Raw genomic sequence first — 12,194 nt, forward strand, 5'->3', positions numbered from 1 at the left:
ATATTATCTGGTCATTATCACATTGCTCTTTGTGGAAATTTGCTGGATGCAAATTGGCTACTGCATTTCCTACGTTACAACAGTGACTACACTTCAAATGTAATTCATTGGCTACAAGTGCTTTTGAGATGTTTGGTTGTTGTGAAAAGCACGATAGAACTGTAAGCCTTTTTTTCCTCCAAGGCCTTAATATCCTTTCTCAAGTGCGGTACCCAGAATTATACGTCATTCTCCAGCTGAGGCCTAACCAGAGATTTGTAAAGTTTTAGAAAGTCTTCCTTGTTTTTGTATTCAATGCCCCTAATTTACAAAGCCAAGTATCCCATATGTTTCCTTAACTGCCTTATCAACTTGTCTTGCCACCCGCCCCCCCCAAGATAGGACCATTTAGATTATACAGCCTCTCCATGTGGTTTCTCTCAAAGTGCATCACTTCACACTTAAACACATTAAATTGCATTTGCCATGTGTTTGCCCCTTTTCACCAATCTTTTTGTCCTTTTAAGTCTCCTGCTATCTTGCTCGCTAATTACTATGTTCCCAAATTTTGTATCAGCGCAAACTTGCAAATTGTACTCCCTATTCTCATGTCCAGATCACTTTTATAAATAGCAAGAGAAGCAATAGTACTAATACTGACCCTGCATACTTCGCTGCAGTCAGAAAACCATTTACCACTGCTCTGCTTCCAATCTCTTAGCCAATAATGCTACCTTAAGATTGGGTTAAAGCTTTGAGGAAAGATTGGATCAACTAGGGTCATTTTCCTTAGAACAGAGTGGGCTGAGGGGTGACCTTAATTCAGGTGTACAAAATTATGAGGAACCTAGATAGAGTAGACAGGAAGGACCTATTTCGCCTAGCGGAGAGGTTAATTACCAGGGGGCACAGATTTAAGGTGATTGGTAGAAGGATTAGAGGGGACATGAGGAAAAACTTTTTTTCTCCCAGAAGGTAGTGGGTGCCTGGAATTCACTGCCAGTAATGGTGGTGGAGGCAGAAACCCTCAACTCTTTTTAAAAGGTACCTGGACATGCACCTGAAGTGATGTAACCTGCAAGGCTATGGGCCAGGTGCTGGAAGGTGGGATTTGATTGGGAGGCTAGTTTGTTCGGCCGGCATGACCTCGACAGGCTGAATGGCCTCCTTCTGTGCTGTAATTTTTCCATGGTTCTAAAAACAGAAAATGCTGGAAAACTCAGCAGGTTAGGCAGCATCTGTGGAGAGGAAAACAGAGTTGACTTTTCAGGTCGATGACCTTTTAATCAGAACTGGGGAAAGTTAGAGATGTAAATAGGTTCTCGGCAAGTGAAAGGGGGGAGGGTGGAGAAAGAACAAAAGGTCTATGATGGTGTGGAAGGCAGGAAAGATGAAATGACAAAAGGATTGGTGATGAAAGGCAAAACAGAGTGTTAATGGGACAAGTAAAGGAGCAAACAATGTGTTTAGAGGAGGTGTGAATGGCAGAATGATGAACAGCTGCTATCTGTAAGCAAAAACAAGAGAAAAACGAAAGTGAAACCAAAAGGAAAGGAAGCAGAATGGGGGCAGAGTTTATGGTCTGGAATTCTTGAACTCTGTTGAGTCCGGAAGGCTGTGAAGTGCCTAATCAAAAGGTGAGGTGCTGTTCCCCAAGCTTACTTTGAGCTTCATTGGAACACTGCAGGAGGTTGAAAACCGAGCTCTAAAAAGATTGGGATTGGCATGTAAAAGAACATGAGTATAAACTCATGCCCCATTGTCCAGTGACTAAAACTGTGACCCAGGATATTGGTGCATTAATGTTCTTGCGTTAACTGGTCAACCAATTTTACAGTACCTTTTTCTCTTTGCATCTCAAGTACCCAGGGAAGTGCAGTGCTATAATGCATACTACGGAGACGAGCAGCATAAATCTCCTGATTATAAAGTTTTTTGATTTTATTTTAAAAACAAATTAATTTATAGTTTTGTTTCAGTTTAGTGATCATTTTGGCCTGTTGAGGTGCCTTTTTTAAAAACAAATCTGGGAAAATCTAAAAACTCTTGAAGCCAAAACTTGTGTGCTGAGATTGGATCTTTAAAACTAATGAGCATTTTGGAATTATGAGCTTTACATCTTTTTTCCTTAGGAAGAGCCCAAGAAGGTACGCTTTGATTATGACTTATTCCTGCACCTTGAAGGACATCCACCTGTAAATCACCTCCGATGTGAAAAACTCACTTTCAACAATCCAACTGAGGAATTCCGTCGAAAATTGCTAAAAGCAGGAGGGGTATGTTGTTTTCATTTAAAATATTGGGAGTTAGGAAGGTAGTGATAAATGAAAATGAACATTTGCCTTATGCTGAAAGGTAATGAATGGGTAATATTATAATCCAATACAATGGGCTTGTCTTTGTGAGGAAGCATTGTTTGAGGATGTGCAAGTGGGTAAGTTGACTGTTCTGGTCACCTGAATCTTTTTGGGAGGTAGTTAAATCACCTAGGGTGAAGGACAAAACAATGTTGTTCAAAACACCAAGGATCTGATGCATTTGAAAAATTAGTAATGTATTTCCAGTGCGTTGCTTTGAATTCTTACTGATGGGTTGAAACCATGACAGTGTTACTTGAAATTGTAATAGTGCACATGCACATCATTTGTTTCTTTCTCACTATCCAAGAATTTTAAAAACAAGTGAGATTGTAGAGTAGCAGAATAATTGGATGTTCATTATACCATCATGACCATTGAAACATAGCTCATTGTGCCATCATGGCCCCGATTTGACGTTCAATTCATCCTCTTCCTTAGTCTTCCTATGTTTATTTCCTAACCCTAAATCTCATTGGTTAAGGAGATACACTGTTGGTTGCCCTGTTTACTCAAGTCTCAAAGATGTTGTTTCCCTTGTGTTGTTATCAGCTTACACTTTCAGCAGCTTTGTGGGTAAAACATTTTGAGCTGAAGGATATAGGGGCAAGTCTACAGCAGACACCATTAAATACAGCAAATCCTCTAGCTGAACGGAGCATCCAGAGATGATGTGTTTTCTCTGTAGAAGAGAGTTGAATGACCATTCCAAACACGTGCTCTTAGTTTTAGGTGACTCGGGCTTCAGTTCTATTTTTAGTGTGCTCAATGAAGTTATGTTTTGTTAAACTGATACTGAAAATATCGAGTGGATGAGCCTGTATTTATATAATACCTTTTCATTTGTCCTGAAGACATCCCAAAGAACATCACAGCCATTGAATTACTTTCAAAGTTTCTGTTATTTGTAGTGTACTACCCGTCATGTCCCACAAACAGGAATAAGGTGATTGACCAGTTAATTTTTTTTTTTAAGTGGTTTTGGTTGAGAGCTGAATGTTAGTTAGGGCTTTGAAAGAACTCCCAGTTCTTCTACAAGCAAAGGACCATGGGATCTTTTTAACAAGCAGATGGATTTTGATTTTAATATGTCATCCAAAAGATGGGGCAGCTGACCATGCCATGCATCTGTACTATAGCAATGAAGTTTTCCCCTAAATTTCTAGTTCTACTTCCTGGAGCAGACCTTGAACCCACAATCTACCAACAGGTGAGAGTCCCGACTACTGCACCAAGTTGATTCTCCGGCCAAGGTTAAAACACAGTTATGAAATTATAGAACAGCATTGCTCGTGTTACAAATGGCAACAGGACCCCTGAAATTTAATTATAATTTCTCAACTTCTTTCATGAAACTTGAAGTCTGCTTTTGTTAACACCTCCACAGTCCATAGTGCAAGTAGTATAACATGCCACTAAAGACATGCATTTGTTTTTGGTATGCACAGCATTTGGTGATTAACAGATATCAATACAATTTCAAGTTGAATATCTTAGGTGGCACTCCATTCATAAAGTAAATGGTTCATTCCCATTTCTTTTGCACGTGGGTAAACATCTAAATAAGTTTATGGTCCATCTCATTGCTTAAGCTGGAATATACCAACTTGATGCTTGAGTGCTGCTTTTTCTTAAGTGTAAGTAAAATGCTTTTACAAATAGTCAACTGGCATTTTCTGGACATGGAAAAGATTTGGCAGCCAAATTTTGCATTTTATAAAGTTAACTTTTCTATGGCTGAGGTGAAGTTTGTGTTTTGATCTTTGCTTGAAACTCTGTGAAATCTCACTTTAGTTGAAACAAGTTGTCTGTTGAATACTCCATAAGTCCCAACTTTATGTACATTGCATCTGGAAATACAAAACAAAATGCATACAGTGTGCATTGCACAGGAGGATGAGGAAATAAGAGAAGGTCTAACATTGTATCAGAAAGACTTCCTCTTTCCACCTCCAATATCACCTACTCCTAAGCCTCAGTCTCATCCATGCTTTTGCCACATCCAGATTCCATGTATTCCACTAGTTTTCTGGTTAGCCTCCTGTAATCCATATGCAAAAACTTTTATCTAACTCTGTGTCCTGCCCCAAATCCTGCTTACCAGTCAAACCTATCCTCAATAGCCTTCTGACTCCTGGTCCACAATGCCTCAATTTAAAACTGTCCATAGCCTTGCATCTCCCTATGTCTCTAATCTCTTTCATCTCTACACCCATGTCCAAGCTTTCCTGATAGATTCCCATGTTTTCCCCCAAGCCTCATTCATAGCATCCTACGAAATTCACAGTCGTGAAAAGTGCATCACGGACTGTGAAATCTCAGGTCCTCCGTGGAATCGGCCATTTTGTGAACATCGCGCATTTTATTGATTGACGCAGGGCTCAACTCGCTGGTAGATGAGGAGCGCTTGAAGTGCAGTTTTAAGAAAAACAATCTCGAGCATTAACAGACAAGTGAGGATGACAGAATGAGCAAATCAAAAGCAGCCACATAGAGTGCAAGAATTTGGAAATCAAATTCTGCATGTTGATGGTGGAATACTGTTTTGTACAAGCTGCAGTGTTTCATTGGATCTCGCACCGTGGGCAACGGTTCCATGCCACTTAGAGTCCGAAAGCCATCACAGCAGAAAGAGAGCATCCAACACCACACTGGCAGAAAACTAATTCATCTCTTTTGAAGAAGTTGACCAAGAGCTCAGAAAGTAATCAGTTGGTTACAATGGAACTTGTGGATGCTTTTGCAAGTGCCGATACAGGATTGGAAAAACTTAATCACCCAAATTCATTCAACGTAATGTGCAAAATGGTGGTTGCTTGCCAAGTGCAAATAAACTACCTACTTACTGAAGGTTTTTGCTGCACATTGTGAAGACAATTCCAACAAACTCTGGATGTGGAGACAGAGCTGTGTCTAAACATGGGCAGGTGTTCACAGCACAGAGATAGGGAATGCAGAAAGAGACAGTTGCAGTTGCTTCATTGCTCACATTCAGCCACTGACTTTATTGAGTAAAGAATGTGAGTTGCTTATGGTTGGCATTTTACAGTAATTTTGAGTTTTTTATTCATTCATGGGATGTGGACGTCGCTGGCCAGGCCAGCATTTATTGCCCATCCCTAATTGCCCTTGAGAAGGTGGTGGTGAGCTGCCTTCTTGAACCGCTGCAGTCCATGTGGGGTAGGTACACCCACAGTGCTGTTAGGAAGAGAGTATACAATAAATGCCATATGAAACCAGAAACCTCCTTTTTGACTTTTAGTTTAAATATCTCATTTTCATGGTTTGTTGCGACACCGTGAAATTTATGATTTAAATATGTAAAATTGTAAAATTTGTGATTCTTAAAGTGCTATGATTGTAAATTTGATACTCATTCACCTCATCAGCTATGCATTTGGCTGTCTGGGCCTATATTCCGGATTCACTGCTTAAATGGAGAGGTAGAAAGAAAGAGTTACAGCACAGAGGAGGCCATTCGGCCCATCACTTCTGTGCTGCCGAGAAAGAATTATCCAGTCTAATCCAACCTTCCAGCTCTTGGTCCATATCCTCATAGGTCATAGCACTTCAAATGCATTTCCAAGTGTTTTTTTAAATGCAGTGAGGATTTCTGCCTCTCCCACTCTTTCAGGCAGTGAGTTCCAGATCCCCACCACCCTCCGGGTGAAAAATGTACCCCTCAATTACCTCTAATCCTTCAGCCAATTACTTTAAATCTCTGCCCCCTAGTTATTGACATTGCAGCTAATGGAAATAGGTCCTTTCTACTCACTCTGTCTAGGCTCCTCAATTTTATACACCTCAATTAAATCTCTCCTCAGCCTCCCCTGTTCCAAAAAAAAAACCCAACCCAGTTGAAGGGATTTGAAACTTTTCTTACAACTGACATCTTTGAAGCTTTTGATCGTCTCCCTTAAAATCCTCCTTTTTGGCTTGGTGTCCATTCCCGTTCACTTTGTTCTCTGAAGTGCCTTGGGATGCTTTTTGTCTGTTTTGTGAATGTAAAATGGGCACAAGGAGGGACAATTTCAAGGACACCCCTGATTTTCTTCACTGCACCATTGTTGGTTGTGTTGTCAGCTGCCTAGGCCCTTGGCTCTGGCATTCCCTCCCTAATACGCTGTGCCCTTCTCTCTCTCCCTTTTTTAAGATGCTCCTGAAAACCTGCTTTCTTAACCAAGCTTTTGGTCACCTGTCTGAATATCTCCTTCTGTGGCTTTCTTACTGTTCCTGTGATGTGCCTTGATGTTTTACAAAGTTAAATTTGCTGTATGAATGCAGTTGCTTGTAGAGAGAAAGTGGAACAAGTCTTTGTATTTCAAGCACAATGTTTAAACCAAGTTGCTTGAATATTTGCACTTTAAGAATTCAGTGTAAATGGATTGGTAACTGAGTGATACTTCAACAATGATGGAAACCCTTCTGCACCAACCACGCACCCCCCCCCCCCAACTTCCCATTCTAATCCTCTTCAGGCGAGTAATTCCATTGCCCATTTAATCAGCCAAGTGAAAGCTTTGATTTTCAGCAATCTTGAAGCAAATTCTGAAACAATTTAACTGTAGCTTAACATTTCAACAGGTATTGACAAAGATACAGGTGATTACTGGCTCATATTTATTTAAACCATGCAATGACTGTAAATTTGAGGGTTACTTAATTATTGCTTAGCAAATCTTTGCGACTGCCACCCCCTTCCTAGAAAAGTAGTCTTTAGGTTCGGCCTTTGTTCAGGTGTTTTTTAAATGTAATTCACTATTTATCCTAGTTTCTTCCCTAAACTATAGGGGGAAAATGTGTGCAGTCAAGTTTGCACATTGTGATTTTACAGGATACAGTGATATTTATGTTGGTTCGATATAATAGTTGGGAGGAACCCTTCTAGGTATCCAGAAAACAAGCTTTTTAATGGAGGAACCTTTGTTTAGTACTGATGAAGCTATGATGAATGTTGCTGCCTGGCTGGAAAATGACCAAAGTAGTTTCAGTTCATTATGGGAGAAATTGCAGTTGGTGCAATAAATTCACAATTTTAAAATAACCATTTCAAGATTAATTCAGAGGGAGATATACTCCTTGGAAAATTAAATGTCTAAATGGGGTAGGGAACAGGGGGATCTGGGGATACAGATGCACAACAACAAATTGTATTTTATGTAGTGCCTTTAAGCTAATAAAACATCCCAAGGTGCTTCGTGGGAGCTTTCTAAAACATGATACTAAGCCATACGAGGAGATATTGGCTTAGATGAACAAAAGCTTGGTAGAGGTAGATTTTAAGGAGTGTCATAAAGGATGAATGTGAGCCAGAGGGGAAGAATTCCAAAGTTTAGGCCCTAGACAACTCAAGGCATGGCCACCAGTGGTGGAGTGATTTTAAAATCGGCTGCTCAAGGCCAGAATTAGATGAGTGCAGATATGAGATGTGGGGCTGGAGGAAATTAGAGATGGGGAGGAGCAAGGCCATGAAGGGATTTGAAAACCAGGATGAGATTTTTTAAATCAATAGGTTGCTTGACCAGGAACCAGTCTAGGCCAGCGAGCAAAGGGGTGATGGGTGAATGGGACTTGGTGTGAGTTAGGATATGGGTAGCAGAGTTTTGGATGAACTCAAGTTTACAGAGGGTGGAATTTGGGAGGCCAGCCAGGAGCGCGTTGGAATAGTCAAGCTGAGAGGTACAAGGGAATGAATGGGGGTTTCAGCAGCAGATGAGCTACGGAGGTAGAAATAGGCGGTCTTAGTGATGGTGCAGATGAGTGGTTGGAAGCTCTTCTTGGGGTCAAATGTGACACCAGGATTGTGAACAGTCCAGTTTAGTCTCAGATAGTTGCCAAGGAAAGGGATGAAGTCTAACTAGGGAACAGATTTTGGAGCGGGGGCTGAAAACAATGGTTTCCATCTTCCAAATACTTAATTGGAGATATTCTGCTTATCCAGTACTGGATGTCAGATAAGCATTCTGATAATTTAGCAACAGTGGAAGAGGCAAGAGAGGTGGTGGTTGAGGTAGAACTGCGTGTCGTCCATGTACATGTGAAAACTAATGCTGCAGGTGGATAATGTAATCAACTGTGTGGAAGACTGTTGACAGGTCGAGAAGAATGAAGAGGAATAAGTTTACCTTTGTTACGGTCGCCTAGGGATATCATTTGTGACTTGGAGAACCATTTCCGTGTTGTGATGGGGTGGAAACCTGATTGGAGGGATTCAAACAGAGTTGGGCATGGATTTTGGAAGCGATGACCTGTTTAAGAATTTTGGGGAGGATAGGGAGGTTGGAGATGGGGTGGGGTTTGTGCGGAGTGTGGGGGGCCAAGAGTTTTTTTCCAGGAGAGGGATGATGATGACAGATATAAAAGAGAGAATGGCAGTACATGCAGAACTTTTCACAATATCAGCTGACATGGGAGATAGCAAAGGAAGTTTGATCAGTTTAGTGGGAATAGGGTTGAAGGAGCAAGAGGTGGATCGCGTGGGCAAGATGAGCTCGAGTGCATGAGGGGAGATAAAGATGTGAGTTCAGGGATAAGGTAGGGAGGAAGTTTGGCCAGTGGAAGGGAGGGACGCAGCAGCTGATGGGATGATCTCCGTCTTCGTGACAGATGAGTTCACAAGCTCCTTGTGCTTTTGGTTGGAGGTGAGGGTAAAGGGGAGAGGGGTTTAAGAAGATGCTTTGCAGTAGAGAAAAGAAGTCAGAGGTTATCTTTGCCTTCCAGGATGATCCTGGAATAGTGAGCAGCTTCAGCAGACAAGAGCAGGACCCAATTGTGCTTTGTGGTCAAGCCAGATCTGACAGTGAATGTCCAAAGCGGTTGTCTGCCATATCCTTTCAGTCTGCGTCCCTTGGATTTATGAGAGCGGAGATGAGGGCCATACCAGGGGAATGGGCACAGTAAGAGAGAGCTATCGTTTTATTATAAAGATAAGTAATTTTATTGGAGAGGAGGGTTCGGTTGAGCAAATCAGTAGCTGCAGAAATGTTGAGGTGAACAGAGGGCTAAAGGCTAGATTGTTTGGATTTTAAAGTGCAGTAGTAAGTGAATTGGGGCATAATTTTTTCCCCCCCGCAGGGCCAGATACAGAAGGAGGAAAGTTTGGGGTGTGGGTGGAGAGTGCTGCAAGGAAGTGATCAGAAATGGCCTTATCTGCGACTGATAGGATGTCACTAGCAAGGCCACATGAAATGGCAAGGTCAAGGGGATGACTGTGAATGTGGGTTGGGGAGTTTACATGGAGGGCAAGGAGGATAAGGGGGCACTCAACTCTGAGCATTGAGTTGAGATGGATTTTGAAATCAGCGAGAATGAGAAGTTGTCTGATGCTGAGGCTGAGGGATGAAAGCAGTGAAGATAGCTGAGAAAATCATCACACTTGGGCGGTGGGGAAGGAGGATTTTGAATGAGTGGGGTGGAGCAAGGTGAGATGCTTAAAGGAAGAGAAAGTGCGAGAGGAGTAGGGGAATAGACCAAGGTGTGATTTGATCTTGAGCCACACCATCACCGTGATGGTCTGGGCGAGGCAAGTGGTGGAAGATGCAGCTAGGCGGTGAGGCTTCATGAAGGGTAAAGGTGTCATCACCCCTCATCCAGGTTTCAGTTAAGGTCATGATGGCGACGCAATTATCCACAGTAAATTCATGGATAGCAAGGCCTTCTTCACAAGTGAATGGACCTTCTGGAGGATGATACAGATGATAGCTAATCCACTGGCAGAGTCCACAGCAGGAAGAGTGAGTTGGTTGGGAAGGAGATTAGCAAGATTACCCCCACCCCCAAGGGTCCACTGGGCAGCAAGGTCAAGTGGAATGGGGCAATTTTGGTTGCTACTCATAATGGGTCAGTGCCAAGTGCTTTGAGCCCTTCAAAGAATGCTGAGAGGGGCACAGAGGGAACCTGTCGGCTCATCTAAGAGGGAGTCCAGTCTGGAATGGCAGCAAGAGCGCAAGAAAGTTGAGGAGAGCAGAAGGGTTGCGGGTAATGAATGGGGAGGACAGAATACAGGAGAGGGATCTAGAAGGGGTAAAGAGAAGTTTTTAAAAAAAAAAAGTGGAGATAAGTTGATGGGCTGAGGTCCAGATTCGCAACCAAAATGTGCACGTGAACGGACATAGGCAAACTACAGTTACACAAGTCTTGTTACTTAAGAATTCGGAAGCATAAAAACCTGTTGGTAAACGGGAAATAGATAGATGATCGAGTCCACAGTTGAAGTTGGAAGTTCCACGATGGGATAACAACTGAGCTAGGGAGCTCATTGACTAACTGTTTTCTGATTTTGGAGACAGGTGTAGCAAGTGAAGTCCAGAAGCTATTTGAGGGTAGAGTATCAGAGGATGTACTTTTGGAGGTATTTTCATGGGAGTGAGGATTCAGGACATGTACTGTCAGTTGTTGTCTTCGTTGGCCTCTTTGTCTCAAGAGACAATGGGTAAGTGCCCAGAGGTGGTCAGTGGTTTGTGGAGCAGCGCCTGGAGTGGCTATAAAGGCCAATTCTAGAGTGACAGACTCTTCCACAGGTGCTGCAGATAAAATTGGTTGTCGGGGCTGTTACACAGTTGGCTCTCTCCTTGCACTTCTGTCTTTTTTCCTGCCAACTGCTACATCTCTTCGACTCGCCACTCTTTAGCCCCGCCTTTATAGCTATCTGCCAACTCTGGCGATCACTGGCAACTGACTCCCACGACTTGTGATCAATGTCTCAGGACCTCATGTCGTGTTTGCAGACGTCTTTAAAGCGGAGACGTGGACGGCCTGTGGGTCTGATCCCAGTGGCGAGCTCGCTGTACAATGTGTCTTTGGGGATCCTGCCATCTTCCATGCAGCTCACATGGCCAAGCCATCTCGAGCGCCGCTGGCTCAGTAGAGTGTATATGCTGGGGATGTCGGATGCCTTGAGGACTTCTGCGTTGGAGATACGGTCCTGCCACCTGATGCCAAGGTTTTTCCGGAGGCAGCGAAGATGAAATGAGTTGAGACGTCACTCTTGGTTGACATACGTTGTCCAGGCCTCGCTGCTGTAGAGCAAGGTACTGAGGACACAGGCTTGAAACACTAGGACTTCTGTGTTCCATGTCAGTGCACCATTTTGCCACACCCTCTTGGCCAGTCTGGACATAGCAGCGGACGTCTTTCCCATGCGCTAGTTGATTTCTGCATCTAGAGACAGGTTACTGGTGATAGTTGAGCCTAGGTAGGTGAGCTCTTGAACCACTTCCAGAACGTGGTCACCGATATTGATGGATAGAGCATTTCTGACATCCTGACCCATGATGTTCATTTTCTTGAGACTGATGGTTGGGCCAAATTCGTTGCAGGCAGCCGCAATCCTGTCGATCAGTCTCTGCAGACACTCTTCTGTGTAGGATGTTAATGCAGCATCGTCAGCAAAGAGGAGTTCCCTGATGAGGACTTTCCGTACTTTGGTCTTCGCTGTAAGACGGGCAAGGTTGAACAACCTGGCATCTGATCTTGCGTGGAGGAAAATTCCTTCTTCTGAAGACTTGAACGCATGTGAGAGCAGCAGGGAGAAGAAGATCCCAAACCGTGTAGGTGCGAGAACACAGCCCTGTTTCACGCCACTCAGGATAGAAAAGGGGTCTGGTGAGGCACTGCTATGCTGAATTGTGCCTTTGTGAATTGTACTGTCAGTAGGAACAGAAAGACGAAGAAGTTGGAGGACACCATAAAATCCAGAAGAGCAGAGGTTTGGTTTTTGGCCCAGACAAGCGATCTTCTGGCTGGGATCAGACTGAAGTTGAGAAACCAGTAATACCAGTGGCCAGTCACAAGCTCGGCAGGAGTTTGAAGTCTCGATCACAGGTGGGGGGAGAGGGGCCTTAAACTGATCCAAGTTAC

General features: G+C 43.1%; 1 protein-coding gene across 2 annotated transcripts in view; it reads left to right on the forward strand.

The window, feature by feature from the left end:
* The window catches only part of mllt3 (MLLT3 super elongation complex subunit), a 180,097-nt gene that overhangs the window by 79,696 nt on the left and 88,207 nt on the right, over positions 1–12,194 (forward strand). For both annotated transcript variants that reach the window (XM_068030272.1, XM_068030273.1), the window contains exon 4: positions 2,112–2,255. In XM_068030272.1, the coding sequence (XP_067886373.1) occupies positions 2,112–2,255 (144 nt within the window). The remainder of the gene's footprint in view (positions 1–2,111; positions 2,256–12,194) is intronic.

Source organism: Heterodontus francisci, chromosome 4 (genome assembly GCF_036365525.1).
Source record: "Heterodontus francisci isolate sHetFra1 chromosome 4, sHetFra1.hap1, whole genome shotgun sequence".
Classification (NCBI taxonomy): Eukaryota; Metazoa; Chordata; class Chondrichthyes; order Heterodontiformes; family Heterodontidae; genus Heterodontus; species Heterodontus francisci.